This window comes from Gouania willdenowi, chromosome 9 (genome assembly GCF_900634775.1).
Source record: "Gouania willdenowi chromosome 9, fGouWil2.1, whole genome shotgun sequence".
Taxonomy (NCBI): Eukaryota; Metazoa; Chordata; class Actinopteri; order Blenniiformes; family Gobiesocidae; genus Gouania; species Gouania willdenowi.
In genome coordinates, this window is record NC_041052.1 from 11,242,627 (window position 1) to 11,265,092 (window position 22,466).

General features: G+C 37.8%; 1 protein-coding gene across 2 annotated transcripts; it reads left to right on the plus strand.

Moving 5' to 3' along the window:
• The first annotated feature begins 1,099 nt into the window (after positions 1-1,099).
• On the plus strand, positions 1,100-22,448 carry LOC114469185 (titin-like). 2 transcript variants are annotated; one of them, XM_028456426.1, is made up of 11 exons: positions 1,100-1,284; positions 9,693-9,827; positions 10,796-10,978; positions 11,101-11,272; positions 12,093-12,272; positions 12,379-12,501; positions 12,884-13,017; positions 13,116-13,146; positions 13,339-13,420; positions 13,488-13,584; positions 13,667-22,448. In XM_028456426.1, the coding sequence occupies exons 2-11, from the start codon at positions 9,693-9,695 to the stop codon at positions 20,954-20,956; spliced, it is 8,427 nt and encodes a 2,808-aa protein (XP_028312227.1). In that variant the 5' UTR covers positions 1,100-1,284; the 3' UTR covers positions 20,957-22,448. The 2 variants fall into 2 exon arrangements, with proteins under 2 accessions (XP_028312227.1, XP_028312228.1); XM_028456427.1 differs by having other exon boundaries at positions 12,887-13,017.
• The last annotated feature ends 18 nt before the right edge of the window (positions 22,449-22,466 follow it).

Consider the following 22,466-nt stretch of genomic DNA (forward strand, 5'->3'; position numbering starts at 1 on the left):
TCTGAACAAATGAATTACAGTTTCTCAACAGAGAAACATTCACTCAGGCACAGTTTTTGGTTTAGCCCTACTGTCATGGTTATGGATGTGGTTACGGCCTTTGTGTGACAGATCTCCAAAAAGTCCTAGAGCACTTACTGTAGACGGTGTTCTAATGGCTGCATATAGTGTTTGTTCTCTTTGACAATAGGCAGTTTGATAAAGTCAGTAAGGGGGAGAAGTAGCCTGAGGCACTAAGATATGAATGGTCTCCCACCACCACAAATGGCATATCTGGATGTTTCTTTCTTAGCAAGCCAACACTGTTGCTGTAACCTTAAAATATATAGTAGCTTATTGTAAAGAGATGCAACTATTAACATTATGATTGTTCATGGTTGTTTCATGGATTCAGAGTGCAGGGTATGCCTACGACTAAACAGTTTGTGCATCTTCACTTATAGTGTCATCATAGTCCTGATAATCTATTGACCTGAAGTCTGCAGTGCATCACTTTAATCAGAGCAAACTGACCATAGAGTTTAGCTCTATTATATTTACACAGTCCAAGGTCATGTCCATCCCAACTGATTTAGATTCATCACAAGGCTCTATTTAATTAAATCAATTTACACTATATATATAGCATTTAAAAATATAAGTGCAATTCAACATGCTTTGTATGTTGGAAATGAAACTATTGTTAATACTGTACATCTCAAACATTGTAGGTCCACGTCCCTAAATACCACATAGTCTGGGTACATTTGATTGAAAATGGCTTTTGATTGCATTTTTTTTTTTTTTTAAATATACAATTTTAAAAAAAATGTAAAAACAAAACAACAACCTCAATGAAAACATAATCATAGTAGTACATTGGACATAATATAAAATGTGCGTATTTTTGTTGTCCAGGTTTTGTATATGTTTCTGTCATATTAAGAGATTTTGAAGTCATTTTTTGTGGGCCGCACAAAATAATAAGACAAAGGGCCGCATGTGGTCCCCGTGCCGCCAGTTGCCTACATGCCAGCATTGGAGTCCCGTTACCACGTGCTGAGTCCCTGCGTTGTTCTCGGACTATCTGAGTGAGCTGTGCTGGATTAGACACTAGTTATGTAAACTCTCAGCATGGTCTCAGTGGGACTGAGCTGCTGCACAGGATTGGTGTGTGTCAGTTGGAGCATGCGCAGAGCGCCGCACCTAGGAGCATAATAAACCCTCTCAGCGCGTGTGTGGAATTTATACAAAGTATTGAGAGTTTTTAAAGGTAAAAAGCAGGACGTCCTGACAGGAGTGAAGGTGAGTCTGTGCGTGATTCCGCTGCGTGAGACTATATCTGTGTATTTTATTCTAGCCTGATGTGCGTGTTGTGTCTAAAATTAAGAGGCTAAAACCAGGCCTGCAGCAGAATCTGTTTAGTTAAGGTAGAACCGAAGCAAAGCAGGCGTTTATTGTCTGTATCATCCACTGTGGGTCTGTGTAGCTGCACCTGGTGGCGGACAGACGACCGACCCAGCTCTTTAATGCACTGCCAACCGGGAACAAAATGTTCCACATTCCATAATCTGGCTAAACATTGCACTTTGTTTTCTTAAATTCCAATGCCCTAACTTTTCAAGTGCTGACAAAAACCCCTTCCATACATTTAAACACAACTAATTGTAAATAATCATTTGTCTTTTAAAATTCTAAATTTAAACCAATAATACAATGCAATATTTTATTTTTTTAATTTTTTTTATCTATAGCGAATTTTAGAGTTTAACACCTTGAGACGTTACACGAAAGTACACAAAAGTATTTATTTTTATTTTTCCAATGGTGCGTGCATGAACACGCGCACGCACAAAGCCCGCCACGCCCCCCAGCCCCTCCCTCTTTTTTTTGCTTTGGTACGCTTTGTTCTCTTTAACCTATATCCCCCTGTGTCGTTTTCCCTCCAAAAAATGTCAAGATTTTCTTTTCTTCATAGTTTTCTAGAGGAAATGCTTAAATTGTCGTGGTCCCCCATACAATACTGTTGGTTACTGGCCCTAAGTGTACATTATTCATGTTGTTATGTAAGACTTTTTCTATAAATAAATGTATTTTCACAATGGAAATGTGAATTAAATATAAGAAAGTCATACATCATGTAGCATGCTTTTATGTTTTGTCTCCTTATATTGTTTTATGACAATCACTTGTGGGTAGAGTATTAATAATGTATTTAAAGCATTTGTTATTTTAAGTCTTGTTTTTATACACATTGTGTGTTTTTTTTTTTATTTATTTGTTGTACAGCACTTAGTCTTTCTGGGTTTATTCAAGGTGCTTTATACATAAAGTTTAATTGGATTGAATGTCTGGTACATGGTTTCTCAAGCTGGGGTTAGGGATCACCGGAGAGCCTCAAGGGAATGGTTAGAAGCTCCAAAAGCAACTATTAAAAAAACAAATATTGTTGCATGTCATTGAAAAGTTAAGAATATGGAGAAACCTGAAATCTTAAAATATTAGTTTGTAATAATAAACATCTTTCCAAAATGTTTACATGTACTTTTTTGCTCAAGATCCATGTACTGTACTGTCATTAATATATTATAGCTAACACAGATAATTAATTCTTACTGAAGCTCAAATTAAGTTGTAGGAATTCACAAGTATATTGGAACACACTAATATGTTTATACCTCTTTTTGTAACAATTTAAGATCAGTTAATAAAATTACCCATTTGTAGTTGCATTTTTACGTTAGAATAAGTTGCTTAGTCAAACACTGGGTTGTGCTCTGTTCTTTTAAAGCTAGGGACTGTAATTTAATTTCAAACCCTTGCTTGGTTTCTTCCCGTCTGTGTTTTGTTGTTTCAGTTTTTTATTTAGTTGGTAATCTTGTTTAGTTTGTTCCTGGTTTTTTTGTTGTTTGTTTTTTGTTACACTGCCAGTTCTGCCAGTGTGTGTTTTTTTAAGTAAGTTTCCTCCTCATTCCTGTCTCCACCCAGGTGTACAATGTCTCCTAATTGCTTGTCCTGCACTATTGAAGTAATTAATGTGTACGTCATTGTCTTCTTACCCACTCATGTTTTGGTTCTGCTATTTTTGGCCAATGCTGTTGTTGTTTTTTAATCAAAGACAGCGTATTAAGGTTGTTTAATCACTCCACACAAACACTCTGCTGTGTGGTTACAATGGAAATAACTTTTAGTCAAAAACTTCCCTACTACGGCTGCTCAATTAATCGAAATAATCGGTTACAAAAATAACTTAAAGGGGACATATCATGCTAAATACACTTTTTTAGCCCTTAAATGCATTTTGTTGTATATTTAGAGTGCTTAGAAGTACAGAAAAAATCAAATTAGTCTCTTCAGGTGCTCCGTAGATATCTTTATATTCTGTTTTGCTCATATTTTTCAATCTGTTTCGATTTTTCTATTCTCTATTACGTTTTTTGAACTATTACATCACAGTATTTGCAGCGGAACAGCCAAATTAGTACATCAACTCCAGGTCCAACACTTCAAGCAATCCGCCATTTTTATTTCTCGCTTTTATTTTGTAGTCCAAGCTCAAGGATGCCGAAGTTACGAGAGGATAAGTCAAAATGTTGGGTTGTTGGATGTAGTAACCCACACGCTTCATTACAACGTATAAACTTGTTTTAGCCGAACGCTTCGTAACCAGCCGTTGAGCACGTTGGGAAGGCGCCCTACTGTATTGTAACATGATGAATAACCCAATAGTTCAGTGTAGCTTTAAAGGTGCGTATGAGGCTCTCTCTACTCCCTGCCCTAAGGGAACACACGGCCTGCTTTTTCACAACACAAAGTCAGCTGCCAGCTTGTTTTCCCTTTTGCATTCAGCTTTCCCTCTCGTTCTGACAAAAGCAGGACTGTGTGTGCTATTTGCATGGCCGGTGATGCTTTATCACAGCCATGCGTCATTGGGATCTATAGGGAGGTGTGGTCTGCTCTAAAAGTAGGGCTCCTGTTACGACTGTGCCTATGGAGAGGTACTTTTAGGTCAAATAAATAAATACAGTGCAGTTCGCATTTTCTGCTGATTCATTGGTAAAAACAGATGCTTAATGATTGCCAGCAGATTTTTTACATTATTTTAGCAATGACTGAAGGAAGCTCTCCAATATCAAAATGATCAACGTTATGCAATTCATTTATATGATTTCTGGCTGACGCTCAACCATGTCATAAAAAAAGGAAAGCCTGTATAACAGGTTAATAGGGCTTGGAGTGAATGCGGAGGGGATAATGCAGCTGTGTACTCTGTCTGTAGCGCTCAAAAAATAAAAGTTGAAGTTTATAACTGTGTATGTTATGATAAAGAAAACGAATAGAATACTATAATATCATAATTGTCAGTTTTGCAAACCGCTTCAAGAACGATAAGACAAATATCTGACAGAGCTTCTCTAAATGACATAAGGCAGATGCTCAAAACTGTCTCATTGTTTTATCTTTTTAAATGCTTAAAGAGTAACTAAACCCCTGCTTTCTACTGACCTACCACTAGGGGGGGGGGGACCTTGATTATGGGTGTTACTCCTGACGCAGTAAGACACTCCCACTCAGGCAGCTGGTCAGTGCTGGCAGTGACAGACAGCTACCTGCTCAACTACTACACACAATGTACAGCACACACAGCCCCACAGACGCTATATTACTCACTAACAATCCCTGCTCTACTTCTGCCATGAGCATCAGAACACTGCGGCCTAAAATAAAAGTATGTATGATTCGTGCTGATATCGCATCGGATCAATATCGGTGTCGGCCAATAACCAAGGCTACAACATCGGAATCGTATCGGAAGTGGTAAAGTTGTATCGGGACATCCCAAGTACTTAATACCCAAATCCATGCAGTATGTATTCAGCAGAAAAAAGTGAGTTTGGGGTTCAGTTACTCTTTAAAAAAAAACACAACTAAAGTAGGAATATAAAACTCTGTTACTGTTTGTAAGAAATGTCTTTAGAGTCATTTACATCAACTTTTAGCCTCAGACACGTGTTATTCCCCCTAATAATGTGGGCATCGCCATTTTGGAGATTTAAGCAAATCAGCATTTGCATATCACTCTGTCTACACAACATCATTTTAAAAACACACCTGATTGTTTTATATTAATAATTAGTTCTAAAAATTAGGGAGCAACAGAAAGCAGAGCTCAGTTCAAAAAATATCATTATGTACGACTAAGTGAAAGCATTACAGTCATCAGAGAATAAAGAGAAAAAATGTTTTCTCGAAAGTAAAAAAATAAAATAAAGCAGTCAGTAAAACGAATAATGTAATGTTTGACCCAAAAGCATGAAAAAATAGATCTTTGGTTCTGATGTTTGGTGATGTTCAGCCAAATTATTGCAACAAAGATACATTTATTTGACTTTGCAGTATTTTGATGTATTTGTGATGTGCAGAACTGACAAGATAAACCTGAATTTGATTAAATGTGAATTTTAAATCTACTACAACTTTATTTATTAAGAACCTTAAATAAACCCAGGGGGATAAAGAGCCATACATAGTGACATCACACGGACAATATTTAAAATACATTCAACACACAAAGCACTGTATAAACACCCATATAAAACCTATAAAACACAGTCAAAAACGCAATATAAATACCTACCGGTAACTAAAAAGCACACTTTAAATGCTGTGTTTAAACAGATGTAAAGGTTTAATTTAAAGCAGGAAAGCCTAGGCTAACATTGAAGTGTGAATGAACAAGTAGCAACAGGCTAGAAAAGAAAGAAACTCCCTTTGAAGAAAGGCCTCCGGGTTATTTGGAAGTTCTCGGTATTTGTGTGTAGGATTAACAGAACTGGTCCTGCAGAGAGCTAAGGAAGAGCTAAGGAAATTAATATTTACATGCAATGACAAAGAACTCTTCAACTTTGCAGTTTGAGAGAATTTTACTTTCAATATTTTTCAAAAGAAAAGGTTGACATTTTAACGTTTGATATTGACATCCAGACATGTTTCCCATCCTGGTGTTCTTTACCCAGGAGATCCATGCACTTAAGACTTTCAATGTATTTATAATTAAAGACGTGTTATTCAATACACTGATGCAATTGTGCATTTAAACCTTTCAACTATTCCTTTTATGTTGTATACCATGTTTTTATTGTCTATCTTAAAGTAGAATGAGTAAAGAATTAGTTGATCTAATCTTGTGTGATTAATTCTCTCTGACATGGAAAGTGAACAAGGTGTTCTCTAATCCTGTCAGTGAGTGAGTCAAATTTGGTTATAAAGGGCTACTGAATGATAAACCTTTCAAAGTGCCAACGATGACTCACTATCATCAAACAAAGCTCAAGCACATTAGGTTGATGATGAATCATCATTTTCCTTCTAACATGTGGTCAGACAGGCACGTGTGCATAATCCATAAAGCTGGTCAAGACACTGCTGAACCAACGTTAGAACACCTGGGTTGAGCATTAAGAAAAGGAACTGGACTGTTGTGTGCATTGCATTTAGAAATCAAGCTCCCAGAGTCTGTAGGGAGAGTGTGAAGTTTCCAGTCAGTGATGATTTACGGCTTGTGTTTTCTGAAGTCCACAGTCAACGCACGAACACTTCATGCTTCCTCACGTGGAAATGTTGGGGTTTTTTTCGTCATAATTAACTCAATATTTAGTGATAAGTAGGGATGTCCCGATACAACTTTTTCATTTCCGATATGATACCGATATTGCAGCCTTGCGTATCGTCCGATACCGATATTGATCCAATACGACATCAGCATGAATCATACATACTTATTACTTTTTTAATAAAAAAAATAATAATGACTTATTTTGTAGTGTGGAATGTTTGAAAAGGCTTAAACAGAGAACAATAGTCAGCAACAGTAGGTATGAGAATAACACCCATTTATCATTAACCAATTGGGACCATACATTTTAACCTTCAACATAATGTCTACAGTATTCTACAACTGAATGAAAAAAAAAAAAATCGGAAATTTGAATCCGATATTCAATGTTCGTTTTCAGGCTGGTATCGGACCAATATCCGATATCGGATCGGGACACCCCTAAGTGCTATGAGATGATTTATTGTTGTATTTGGCACTTTTTAAATCCAGCTGAATTGAACGAAATTCCTTCTGCTGACAAGCTTTACGGAGATGCTGACCTAACATTGCGTGATCAATCTATCCAGCCATCAGTCTATCTTTACCTAGCATACTACTTATTGTCATCACAGTCTATACCAGTGTTTCTAAAATGGGGGTACTTGTAATGGCACAACTGAGGGTACTAGAGAGAGAGAGAGAGTTGAAAATTAACAAATAAAATATGGGGTTTCTTGATGTTTATTTTTGGTTAAATATGATAATCATAATAATGATGATAAAAATGATCTTGATTAGAACAAGGACTGAAAAATACAAGGGCCAATCTTGGTCCCACATCAGTCAGGAGATGACGGGAAAAGATAAAAAGTGTAGGAAAAAATAAATTGGTTTGTAGATATTTCAGCCCCTCCAAATACACACATTCAATTAAAATCCACAATACGTGCAAAGCTCACACTTCTAGTAGGGATGTCCCGATACAACTTTTTCACTTCAGATATTACAACCTTGAGTATTGGCAGATACTGATATGGATCCGATATGATGACAGCACGAATCATACATACTTTTATTACTTATTTTGTAGTGTAGAATGTTAGAAAAGGCTTGATCAAGTGATGTTACTCAGAGAAAAATAGTCAGCAACAGTAGGTATGAGAAACACTGACCCATTTATTATCAACCAATTGGTTATATACATTTTAACTTTCAACATAATATCTACAGCATTCTACAAATGAATAAAATAAATAAAAAAATAAATTATTATATCGGAGATTTTAGATGCAGTCCAATAAAATCCGATATTTGTTTTCTGGCTGCTATCGGACCGATATCCGATATCAATATCGGATCGGGACACCCCTAATTTCTATTTCCTATATCACGTGACAGCAGTTCATTTTCATTTTCACAAATTGTTGAAAGAATTCTTAATTTTTTCCCAAAATCTAGCATATGCTTCTCAAATTATTCCAAGAAACTTCCCCAAATCATGGAAATTGAAGTTTCTCTGATTGAAGTCGTTTATCATTGATATATCATTTATATGTGGAACCAGGGCACATTAATGTTGAATTTGCTCTTTTTCCAACCTGAAATCTGTGACCCACTTTTTAAGGTCAAACTGGTCTGTATTTGGCCCCTGAACTAAAATTAGTTTTCCTTGTCAATCTGTTTCTATCTATTAACACAAGTTATTAACATAAACATAGTTGAATGCCTCTGAAGTATGGATGACATGCCAACAGCATCAAAACAGGGAGTTTTTCTTTGGATGCATCTTTTTTTAACCTTAGTTTTATCTATTATTATTTGTTAGTCAAGGTTAGAGAAGGTAATTGTATCCTAACAAACCAAACGAGGGGTTTAAAACCTACTTTTCATACAGATTGAAAGCATCCAACAGGAGGGAGTTTCCTCTTCCACACCCTGTTTCTTAACCAATGAGCTTGCTGCATGCTGTGGCTGCTGTTTCTGGGGCGAGGGGGGGTGGGGGGAGTGGGGGGTTAAGGTTTTAGGTGTGTTTTGTTTTTGCTCTCTGCTAATGAAAAGCAGACAGAATGCCATTCATTGCTCGGAGCGCCTGGAGGAATGTCCCTTGCTGAGTTTATTGTAGGTAACAGGAAGAAAACCTCAATGTGAAGAATGGAATTTGGTCATACATGCAGGAATTTCTGTCATGTTTGTGCGATTGTGGAGTTGTGCGTCTCATGCTGATGTAAAACACTTTACGAGCCTTGGCTGACACTTTCACGCTGCTTGTTTACCTTTGCCTTTTCCTGGGGCAAGAATACAATATTTGTTATCATCCTCTTTAGTTGACATCTGGTATCTTTAAATCTGAGCTGCAGCAGGCCAGCAGGGTTTAATATGTTGGGTTGGTGGAAAAATAACTCATCATCGTTCCAAAATAACAGCCAGCATGATATTATGTGGTTTTCAGGTTTTTAATTAACCAGATTACCAGCTTTTGTTTTTATTTAAATAAATATTAATTGAAATTTGGGGTTTTAGGAGTCCTGATTAAAGTATTCTTTAGAAAGGTGACAATTATTTGCTAAAGGGATGATAACCAATTTAAATATATCCCATTTAGAATATAAAAAGACAGATATTAGATTTTTTCAGTGTATAAATCATAGAAAAAGCTGCAAACCACAGTTTAAAGGAGCTATAATGACACTTGACCAACATGCTCTGCTAATAGGTGACTTTGATAATGTACTTGGCCTTTACCACAGGACATAATAATAAAGATGGATCAGTTGGTCTTTCAGATGAATATGATGGCATGACAAAAATATCTGTAATAAACACAATGTTCAACATTACAACAAGTCAAATCTGCATCATGAGACTTTTTTTCTTCCCTGATTTCACTCATCAGATGTAAAACATCGCCGTTTTATTTCACATTTTCATGTGGCGTGTTATGCCTTGGTCACATTCTGTTGTTTTTATTGTGCTTGGTTGGTGTTAAGGTTTAAACTGTGGCAATATCAAAAATCCTATTATATTCCAAAAATAACCTGTGTAGTTGGAAAGGATTATTCATGCAATCACTGTTTCTCTCACTGTTCTGAGGTTTCTTCTGCCTTGTTTTTTTTAGATGAAGTTCCCCGTCGATCTCCTGGCTGGGGTCAGCCAGGAAGAGTTGGAACAATCAGCTGAAAGATACATGAAAAACCTTCTGCATAGTGACCCGGATGATCCCGAACGTCTCACAATATCTGGCTCAACTCAGGTAAACCTCTTTGGGTTCAATCACAGGTTTTTACTTCAGTAGATTATGCATTTAGGTTGGGTTGTCAAGTGTAAAGCACAATTCTTAGGTAATTGTATTGATTAAATATTACTTGATGAAGGGAAAAGGAAGAAATGTCACATTTTTCTAAATCAACCTCACATTTTGCATGAAATCCCAGCCGTGTGATTGAAGGTGAATTGCTTCTGCCGTGATGTGTCACCAGGTAGCCTCATCACCAGTTGATATATTACACCTACAGCTAGACCTGTCTGTACTGCTTTAGATGAAGCTCTGCATTCTTTTTAAATCACACGACAACATGATCTCTAGTCAACCAATAACACGTAGCGCAAGATTTTTAACAGGATTGTAAACGGAATCATAGAACATTTGTTCTACTTTCCTGACATTCAATCACACGTTTTTAGGAAAAAAATAGTGTGTAAATGCGTGATATTACCCCAAAACGTGCATGCTAGGCATCTCCGTGTCATGCTGGCGCCAGATTTTAAATAAGGAGAGAGAGAGAAAAAAAACCCGGGTCAGGTTGCTTTTTCTGTTTCAGAACGTGAAATCTGCCTTTTCTGTCTGTTTTTGGTGATCACGGAAAATCGGAGGACGTTTTAAATCTTTTCTTTTTTTGTTTTTTAAGTTGACATTCAATAAACATTTTTTTAATTTATATTAATTGATAATGTCAACTGTATTTATTGGAATGACTTATTGTATAAATTATGATTAACCATAATTTTAAAGAATTTATGGTTCCCCAAAAGTCATTGAACCTATGATGATCTGAGCCGGTGGCAGAGGTTCTGTGTGGGTTGGCGCTGAGATGCTTTAGCTGTAATGATAATTGGTGAAGGAGTGATGATGAAGAGCAGGTAGGCTAGCTTTTTGATCACTGAGTTAAACCAATGGATGAAGATTCTGTTTTCAGGGAAACTAACCTGTCTTCTTGTCAGGCCCCCATAGATGTTTCCAGTGTGGGCGTCGTCCCTCTGTATGGATTCGACAAGCAGAAGATACTGGCACTCTTCACCGCCTCCGACAGATTCACTGCTGTGGCTCTTTACCTGTTGGACCGATGGTGGCCAGTGGAAGATATTCTTAGAACAGCAGATGACACTCGAAATGGAGCTGTGGAGGTGAGGATTCATGGTCCAAACACACCACAATTATTTCATCTTCAACTCTTCTCTCAGTTGATAATAAACAGCCTGTTCAGAGGGGAGAATCTAGAAGTTTATTGTGTATGTGTGTTCTCAAGGTAAAGACAGTTGGAGAGAGGATAGTTTTATACGTCCTTAATCGCATCATCTACAGAGCCAGAGAGATGAGCCACGATGAGCTCCCCTTTCTCTGCCATGGAAAACAGGATTACGCTAAAATTCTGTGGAAAGACGGAGAGGCTGTTGGCTTTTATTCTGTTAAATGCACAGGTAAATTGTAACATTTAACATCCATTCATTTCTTAATTCTTTATCACAGATAGTTTTAAATCTTTATATCACAGCCTTTAACAAACTCATTGAACCAAAATCCTTCTTGATATGCAACAAGACTTCACTGTCTAGCTACTATCGATCTAGCTAGCTGGCTTGCTAGATATGAAGGTAGCTAGCTAGATGAAGCTAGCTAGCTGGATACAGTAGATAGATCGATAGATAAAGCTAGATAGGTAGATAGATGAAGCGAGCTAGCTAGATAGATAGAGGAAGCTAGCAAGCTAGATACAATACATAGATACTGTAGATAGATGAAGCGAGCTAGCTTGCTAGCTAGCTAGCTTGGTCGATGAAGCTAGCTAGCTAGATAGATAAAGTTAGCTAGCTTGCTAGATAGATAGACAAAGCTAGATAGATAAAGTTAGCTAGATAGATAGTAGCTAGTAAAGTCTTGCTGCCTAGGAAGGATGCTGGTTCAGTAAATTCATCAAAATAAATAGAAAGTTGATTTCAAAATAATAAGTAAAGTTGAATTTTACAGTTGGTTTTATACTTTGTCTAATTGTGATCTGTTCATTGATATGATTAGTCAGTGAAAGGTCTGTTTCACTAAATGATGAGCCAAGTCTGTTGGACCTGTGCCTTAATCCCATTTTGGTGGTGTAAACATCAGAACATCACAGACGAATAACTCGTATGAAACCTTAAAAAGTGTGTGGCTGTGTTCTTAGTGGTTTGACTGTTCCATTGCGCATGTCAGTGTAGTGAAATTAAGTCATTTTTCTCATTAATATGTCTTCCTTTTATCCCACAGGCAGTCCGCGAAACTCTTTCTCATCCATGACATATCAGCTCCCAGTGATGGACTCCATGTTTGTGAGAAAAAGTCATCGTGGTAAAGGCTTCGGCCTTCAAATGCTAGAAGACTATGTGCAGAGTTTTGAGGAAGACTTTCTGGGGTTGAGGTGTCCCCTGACAAAGTCTATGTTTAAAGGTATAAAAAGTTACATTTACAGTACAAACAGTATTGCCCTGCACAGTGAAACTTTGATGTGTTAAACAGATATGATAGGTATTTCATTCCTCATCTGTGTTCATAGTCTGTGAGAAGTTCCTGGGTCAGTACCCAGGTGACACTGACCTGCTGTGGGAGGTGGAAGGCATCGGTGAGCCCAGACAAAGAACGAATATTGCCAACAAGATTCAGGCAATGGATCTGAGCGGTAAAAGCAAATACAAACATCCAATGTCAACTTTTGCCTTTATGCTACAGTTTTGCAATTTTCCACACAGGACATTTTGCACAGTGCAGTTTGATGCACATGTAACTCCTCAGTTTACACTACTATTCAATGACTTTGAATGGCAGTTTAAATTGACAGTGACATTGTTATTACTGTCAAATATTTAACTATTTTACTTATTGACAATAGTTTTAATATTCCTCATTTAAGTGGCATTTTTAATGCAGAAAATCCCCTTTTTGACCAAAGAGTAATTTTTCTACACTGCATGAAGTGTAATTTTTTTTTAGACCTGCACAGTATCGCCTGACTTGAATGCATTTTTATTTATCGACATGTCTTGCTTTTATTTTGCTCCCAGCAGTATCAAAGAGTCTCTCGTTCTCAGAGGAAATGGTGAAATCTGTTGAAGCAGCTCAAAGGGAGCTTGTGATGGAAGAAATAACTACACGACTAGACGATGTGAAATCCACGAAATGCACCGTAGAAATTATAGTATGTGGTCAACTTCTCTTCCAATAATATACAGTAGATATTTCATTTAAACAATATTTCACAAATAATACAATAATTCTTGTGAATTTAATTTGTAGGAAGAAGTGACTGTGCTCAAAGTTTCCAATGGTAAGACTAAATTTTTAACCTCTCATTCATATATTGTATACCTAAATATACTAATCAACCATAACATAAACCCCTGCCAAAACAACATTACTTCAAGGTTTCACACCAAGATAGATACAATCTTAAAGTTGTAACTGCTGTAAAAAAAATAAATTATGAATGTTTAAATATTTGTAAATCTTTCAAATACAGGAGATATGCCTGTTGTTGGTCGCAATCAAAGCAGTGGATCACGTCGAAGGAAGGCTAAGGAAACTTCAGAAAAAGTTATTAGGTGTGTCACCAGGGGTCGTCAAATAAAATATGTCATTCATATTTGTTTAATCAAATGTACGTTTCAGAGTGGAAGACATTGAAGCAGAAACCCCCAACGAGGTGCAGGTTCCTGTGCAACAAAAGGCCGACCTGCAAAACATCCCCAAAGTGAAGCCACCTGGAGTGAGTGTAATCTTCTAAGTGATGTCTTGTTTACATATTTCTCTTAATATTCAGTAAAAAAAAAACTAATTTGTATTTTTAGGTTTTGTCCACTGACGAAATGGGAGAAAGTCTTGATAGGTCATCTGCAGAAGATCTGGTCATAGTTGACGAAAACTCAGCCACTGACAAAGATTCACCAGACTCTGAAGAACCTGTTGTTGCGTCAGTACTCCCACCAGAGGAGACACAAGTAAAAGATGATGCCACATGTCTGACTGCCTTTTCCAGTAATTCTCTAATAACTGTAGAGAATGTAGTATCAGAGAGTCAGAAAACAGAGGCTGAGTGTCAGAATGAAGCACAAACATGTATGTCAACAGAATCTCATGATACAATTACAGAAGAAATGCAGACAGCTGTTATTGATGATAAAGAAGATACAATTCCCCATAGTGACATAAGTCATTTAGACTCAGTCAATGTGTTTGAAGACAGCAATGCTACAAAATCCCAAATAATTTCCGAGAAGACCACAAAATCGCGAGAAGGCGAAACCTTCACAAGAAGGCCTCTGCGACACAGTACGCTAGATGGAAAAAGAGCCTTAAGAGGGAGAACACTTCAGGTTACACTCATACACACAAACACTAGTCAGACACAGAAAGTAAGTGAAGAATCGGTGGAAGAGTTTTATGAAGTGACAAAGGAGTTGCCAGAGGACACAGATGAGTTTGTTGAAACTGTGGAAGCTGGTCATGGTCAAGCAACTACAGAAAAATCCATAAATGAGAGTTATGTGACAAACATGGAGAAAGAAGAAGAAGAAAAACTTCAAGATGAGGAAAGTTTTACAGAAGTTACCAAAACTGTTGATGGAAGAGAAATGGCAACTGCCAGTGAAACAGAGACAAATGACAAAGAACCAGACAAACAAATTAAAGAAACCTGTCAAATGGAACCAGAGGAGGAAGACAAAGAGAAATCTGAGGAGGATATATCTAAAGCAGAGTCAAACGGGGAGGACATATTAGTTACTACCAATGTGGATGAGACCAATGAAACTGTACAAAAAAATGATACTGCAAAAGAAACAATAAATCAACCAGCAATGGAGGCAGAAGAGGAATGGGCAGGCGATGAAGTCAGCACAATAGAAGAAAGAACATCACAAAACTCAGAGCCAAATGACAGTTTTAATGAATCAGTGATCCCAGTAGCTGAAAAATCACATGACATAGAAGCTGACGATTCAATCCATAAACTCCAGAATGCAAGTGTTACCTTGGTGGATCTAAAATCGACCAATCAGCCCAATGTGATCACGCCTGATGAAACGTGTTCTTACATAACAGAGGAAAAGTTAGATCTGACTGTAGAAACAGAAAGAGAGGTTTCAATGAGTGTTGCAGATGGACAAACAGAATCAAAAAAATTAGTGGAAGACTTAGTTGGACAAAAAGAAATGGTTGATGCCACCACTGAGATGGAAATGTCTGAGCAAAAAGAAAATGAGATGCACATTAGGGAAACTAGAGTCCTTAGAAGTGGGAAAAAAAGTCAGCGAGTATCAAGCAGGAAATCAAAGAGTGCATTGCAGGAAGAAACTAGCAAGGTTGATATAAGCAGCAACAAAGAAGTTGATCTTCCAGTATTAGAGGGAGATCTTGCTCAGGAGACAATTCTGCCAAACAAGACAGTAAGGGAAATTAGTTCTGAAGAGGACGACATACCTGTTGTTGAAACTAGAGCCAGGCGAGTATCTCAGAAACTCACTGTTACTCCAAGGTCCAGCAGAAGGAAAACAGTTAAAGGAGAAAAAAACAGTCAAGAAGAACAACAAGCTTCGCCGACAAGAACGCTGAGACATAGAAAACCAACAGTTTATGCCACACCTACACGTAAGTACAGACGATCCCGCAGAGTAACCAATGAAGATAAAAAAACAGGCGAACATGTTGAAGACAATGCAATGAACGAAGATTCAGCCATTGAACTTGTAGACAAAAAAGATGACAAAATAGATGAAACAAACCTAAATGAGGATGATGGCAAAGCATCTTCTGAAGATGAGCAAATAAAATTGGATCTTGGGGAAAAGGTAGCCCCAACAACAAGTGAGCCCCTAGAAGAGCATGCAGAGAAACCTGCACCTGAAGAAGCCAGTGCAAATAATGATGGCCAATCTCTGACTGTAACAAGAGTATTGCGAAGCGGTAAAAAGACTCGAAGAGGCCATAAAACATTCCAGAATGAAGCAGAGGAGGAAGAAGAAGCAAAAAAAGTCAAATTAGATGAGGAAACAACTGAGGAAATAGAAGTTGAGGTACCGGTTACTGCAGAATTGGCTTTCCCACCAATTGCTAAAGAGCTAGACACAGATGGATTTTTAGCTCCTGTAGAGGATGCTCTACAAGAAGAGGAGATAATTGCTTCAGCAGAGAGGCACACCAGTGAGGAGGTGACACCCCAGCTTTCTCATATTCAAAATGTGACCATTGACTTAGTAGATCTCAGGAAAAATGAAGGGGTACATAAACCAGTTTTAGTTGAAACGATGACTGTTGACACTATACAAGACAATTCTGATATGGAAAATAAAAATGATGAAATTGTTGAAGAAACAGAAGCACCAATTATCGAAACCAGAGTCCTCAGAAGTGGAAAGAAGATTAGATTGGGTAATAAAGCCAGCTCATGGCCAGACGAAGAAGACCGAGAATGCACTTTAGCTGCAGAGGAAACCAAGATAGCTCTTGAAGAATGTGAAGAAGAAAACAAAAACTTGGATGGGAGCGATAAAGACAAAATTGAAACAGAAACTTTAGTCCAGCAAGTAGACCAAACTGAACCAACAGTTGAAACTGACCAATCTGAGGATGTGAATAAGCAATCCCCTAAAGAACCAAACACTGTGGAAGAGGAACAGTGTGCGGAGGAACAGAATGAAGAAGAAATGGCAAGTGCTACAGAGATACAAGTTGAAGAAACTGAAGCAGCTTTGGAGGAATCTGAAGAAGATAAAGAGAAATCTGAAGAGGAAATAACTAAAGCAGAGTTAAACAGGGAGGACATATTAGTTACTAACAATGTAGATGAGAACAATGAAACTGTACAAAAAAACTATACCGCAAAAGAAACAATAAATCAGCCAGCAATTGAGACAGAAGAGGAAAGGGCAGGCGATGAAGTCAGCACAATAGAAAAAATAACATCACAAACCCCAGAGCCAAATGACAGTTTGAATGAATCTGTAATCCCAGTAGTTGAAAAAGCACATGATGAAGAAACTGATGATTCAATCCATAAACTCCAGGAAGCTAGTGTTATCTTGGTGGATCTAAAATCAACCAATCAGCTCAACGTGATCACGCCTCATAAAAAGTGTTCTTCCATAACAGAGGAAAAGTTAGATCAGACTGTAGAAACAGAAAGGGAGGTTTCAATTAGTGTTGCAGATGGACAAACAGAACCAAAAGAATTGTTGGAAGACTTAGTTGGACAAAAAGAAATGGGTGATGCCACCACTGAGATGGAAATGTCTGAGCAAAGAGAAAGTGAAATGCACATTAGGAAAACTAGAGTCCTTAGAAGTGGGAAAAAAAGTAAGCGAGTATCAAGCAGGAAATCAAAGAGTGCATTGCAGGAAGAAACTAGCAAGGTTGATATAAGCGGCAACAAAGAAGTTGATCTTCCAGTACTAGAGGGAGATCTTGCTCAGGAGAATATTCTGCCAAATGAGACGGTAAAGGAAATTAGTTCTGATGAGGATGACATTGGTGTTGTTGAAACTAGAGCCAGACGAGTATCTCAGAAACTCACTGTTACTCCAAGGTCCAGCAGAAGTAAAGCAGTTAAAAAAGGTGAAAAAAACAGTCACGAAGAACAACAAGCTTCACCGACAAGAACATTGAGACATAGAAAACCAACAGTTTATGCCACGCCTACACGTAAGTACAGGCGATCCCACAAAGTAACCAATGAAGATGAAAAAATAGGCAAACATGTTGAAGACAATGCAATGAACGAAGATTCAGCCATTGAACTTGTAGACAAAAAAGATGACAAAATAGATGAAACAAACCTAAATGAAGATGAGCAAATAAAATTGGATCTTGGGGAAAATGTAGCCCCAACAACAAGTGAGGACCTAGAAGAGCATGCAGAGAAAGCTGCACCTGAAGAAGGCAGTTCAAATAATGATGGCCAATCTCCGACTGTAACAAGAGTATTGCAAAGCGGCAAAAAGACTCTACGAGGCCATAAACCATTCCAGAATGAGGTAGAGGAGGAAGAAGAAGCAAAAAAAGTCAAATTAGATAAGGAAACAACTGAGGAAATAATACAAATAGAGGAACCAGTTACTGCAGAATTGGCTTTCCCATCAAGTGCTGAAGAGCTAGACACAGATGGATTTTCAGCTCCTGTAGACGATGCTGTACAAGAAGAGGAGATAATTGAGGGGCACACCAGTGAGGAGGTGACATACCAGCTTTCTCATATCCAAAATGTGACCATTGACTCAGTAGACCTCAGGAAAAATGAAAGGGTACATAAACCAGTTCCAGTTGAAACGATGACTGTTGACACTGTACAGGACAATTCTGATATCGAAAATAAAAATGACGAAATTATTGAAGAAACAGAAGCACCAACTATAGAGACCAGAGTCCTCAGAAGTGGAAAGAAGATTAGATTGGGTAATAAAGCCAGCTCACAGGCAGACGAAGACAGAGAATGCACTTTAGCTGCAGAGGAAACCAAAATAGCTCTTGAAGAATGTGAAGAACAAAACAAAAAAATGGATGGGAGCGATAAAGACAAAATTGAAACAGAAACCTTAGTCCAGAAAGTGGACCAAACTGAACCAACAGCTGAAACTGACCAATCAGAGGATGTGAATAAGCAATCCCCTAAAGAACCAAACACTGTGGAAGGGGAACAGTGTGCGGAGGAACAGAATGAAGAAGAAATGACAAGTGCTGCAGAGACACAAGTTGAAGAAACTAAAGCAGCTTTGGAGGAATCTGAAGAAGTCGAAATCTGTTTTGAGAAAGTTGAAGAAACGAGTGAAGTAGAAAACAATACTTACAAAGAAGACCAGACAAAGCCAGAAGTACAGGCTGATCAAAAGACAGTGGAAAATGAAGCATTATTATTAAAAGAAACAGATCAAGATATGCAAAATAATAGTACTCCTGTTAAGGGTGAAGAGACCTTTAGAAAAATGGAAGAAGAAACTATTATTGCTACACCTGATGACAATGAACAAATAGAAGAGGCCGCTGGAGCAGCTACCACCACAGATGATGATGAGCCATTACTTGAAGGTAAAAAATTGCGGAAGGTTCGAAAATCTACTGCTGTCACACCTCAGCGTAAATCCAGACGAGTTTGTACAAGGCTTCAGCAAGAGAAACAAGAAGAAAGTGCCTCTGGTGAAGAAAAGCGTAAGCATACCGAAGAAGCAATGGAAAAATCTGAAGAAGAGAAAATCTCAACAGAAAAAGCTGATGAAACGGCTTCTCATGAAGAGGAATTTGGAGTTGCGATTGACCAAGAGGAGTCTGTAGCAGTGGTAATTGTCACAGATGTTAAAATGGCTGAGGAGGAAGAGGTTGCTGTGGACAAAGTAACTCTGGAAATACAAGATGATAACAGGCAAACAGAAGAGGAAGCCACAGACGAAGACGGAACAGTGGTAGAACCTCGAATGCTAAGGAGCCGTCGGTCTACTCCAACCACACCCCAAAGAAAATCTAAGAGATCTCATAAACGTCACCATGTGGAAGAAGCACAAGGGGAGGAAACAGAAAATACATATAACCGAGAAAGGGAAAATGTTACAGATGAGACAGAAGCCTCCATTACGCTTCAGGATACTGAAGATGGAGTTGGAGATGAAACCACAGAGGAAGATGAACCTGTAGAATATACTAGAGTTTTAAGAAAGGGTAGAAAATCCATGACCGCCACTCCCAGATGTCAACCCAAGAAAGTCTGCACACGTCAGCCAGAAGATGAGAAAGGTGAGCAAAGTTCTCCAATAAAAGAAACACAAGAAGTAGCCTCTGATGAAAAAACGGTATCTGAAACCAACCAGAAAGTAACAGAAGTTGGTGATCAGGATCATTCTGATATAAAAGAAGTCGAAGCTGGGGTTTCTCCCATAGTGCAGGAAAATGTGGAAGAGGACCAGTCTGTTGTTTCAGAGATATGCCTGGTTGGCCAGGAAGATATTTCTGTTAGCAGGAATGTGGAGGAAACATCTACTACAGATTCAAAAATTGTTTTTAAAGAGGCAGAAGCAAATACTACATTGCAAAACTCAAGTGAGCAAGAAAGCCAGGCTGCTGGGGAGGAAAGCTCAGATGAAGCTGAACCATTGGAAGAAAAGGGAGTTCTGAAAAAGAGAGGAAGACATACTCCAACTACTTCTAGACGTAAATCTAAAAGAACTTCCAAGAAGCATCGAACAGAAGAAGACAAAGTAGAAGAAACCAATCCTGCTGAGGAGACTGAAGAAGAGGAAGATGAGACAAGGCAGAAACAGCCTGAGTTGGAAGTGGAGATGGCTGGAGAACAGGAAGGGAGTGCAGACAATAATCAAGTAGAATCCCAGCTCGGAAACGCTGAGAGGACAAATTATGCTTTAACAGCGGACACATGCCAAGGTGAAGTAGCTATTAGCACAGAAGCTCTGGAGAATACAACAAAGTATATAATCCAAAGCTCACCATGCCAAGCTGGAAATTCAGATAAGGAAGGCAATGCAATAGTTGAAGAAAAACTAATTTCTTCAACAGAATTGGAGTCTGAGCCAGTCACTGATGAGGCAGAAAAAGAAAAGGCGTTCTTGGTAACACAAGTACTCCGGAGTGAAACAAAAACATGGCTGGTCACACCTTCGCAAAGCTTTACAAGTGAAAATATAGAAAAAGAGAAAACTTTGAACACTATGATGGATAACAAAGAGGCTGAGTCAGACTTAGCTGAAGATAGCAATGAACAGGAAAGTGAACATTCTGTCAATGAAAAGACAAAGCAGTTAAATGAAGAAACATTAGAAGAATTGGAGTCAGAAGCTCAGGAGGACATACCACATTTATCATTAGATACAGATGAGGTAGAAGAGGGTGGTACTGGAGATATGTCAGATGATGAGGTAGAACCTATAGTGATTACAAGGAGAGACTTAAGAGGGAGGTCCATTCCTGGAATGATAATCACACCACGATCTAAATCCAGGAGAAGTAGTGGAAGAGTCCAAAAAGCAGACAAGTCTTCGTCAGATGAAGAAAGATCCCCACAATCTCAGATGAGGAGTAACCGTAAGAGAAGAAGTACTGAGGGAACACCAGGTCACAGGGCTAAGCGTCACAGCAGGGTTTAGGGCAGTCCAGACGCTTTATAGTACAATTACAATTTTATTTAGCAGACGCTTTTATTAAAAGCGATGTAAAACACAAACAGTTAGGGTTAAGGGACGTGCTCAACATGCCGTGGTTATGGCACAGGTTGGATTCAAATTCTTGACCCACCCGATTACAAGTCCACTTCCTTAACCTGAATTTTTGCTCTGTTAAGCTACTTTAGCCAAAGCTAAACTAGCATAGCCAAAGAGACTTAGACTTGGCTATGATAGCTTAGCCAAAGCTAGTTTTATAAAAAGCCAGCTTCTACAGAGTTTTGTAAATACTTTTGTAAATGTCACTGTTGGAAATAATTTTGGACTTAATGCTGTTAGACAACACTTAACATTTATCCTTTTTTATGTATTGCATTGTATCTGGCTATGGAACTATTGGTTACTGGCTTCTTCCTCTTCATGAGCCTACCAAAGATGCTGAAGGGCATTTCAGGTGTGAGTTTGGCAAAACGTTTTATGACATTTCACTAAACTAAATTTACCTTTAACCACTCCTCCTGGTGGAGCAGAAGATAGGGAAAGAACTAAAACCAAACAGCAAACACAAATAATGTGTTTCAACAGGTCAAACCATGTGACAGAACTTGCTTAAGGAGCACTAGTTTTATTTGGTGAAATTCACCAAGAATTTAAAAAGCACTCCTTGTGTTTCTTTATGAACACATAACTTGTTGTAGTCTTAACCTTTGATGTCATATGCAGACAGAGAATTAAATCAAGGGGGGAAAAAAACTTTCTCTATTCACTTTTATGAGCCCAAATTTTCTACTGAAACTTGCACAAGAGCCTATTTAGATACATTAATTATATATATATATTTTTAACCTATGAAATGCTTGTTAAAAGTTCTTTGCAAAATGAAAACCTCAAACACAATATACTATGTTTATTTTTTTAATAACAAACATCAAGTTACAACAAAAATCCTTAAAAGCACCCACAGGAGAATCTGTGGGTTTGATGTTGAGATTTTGATGCTTGGTTTATAGCCATTTCTATTTTGTAAAACCTTACATTATGTACAACCATGTGTATGCACCTGTGTATGTTCATGTATCAAATATGCAATCGCTTCACATCTACATTTTCTTTGTATTTTTTTCTTTTTCAGCTGTTTATGTAAAGTCATTGCTTTTCAAGATTTATTTTTATTTCCACAAGAAACACAAGCCAGTTTTTATGTGTAGCATTATTTTTTTGCAAACAATAAGAATAGTATTTGTTTGAACCATTGTTTAAGTTAGAAGTGATGCTCTCGGTCCTGGGGCTACCTTTTACCGTTTAGTCAAAAATGAAAAAAACAAACAAAAAAATGTTAGTCATAGCCATTGTTTCATAGTTTTTCTTACTTAGGGTATGAATGAAACATAAATGACTTATCTAACACTGAGGATGTAGCCCATTTAAAGGGCATTCTTGCATTTCTTCAATAAACGTATTTACATTACAAACCTAATGGAATATTGTGATTCTG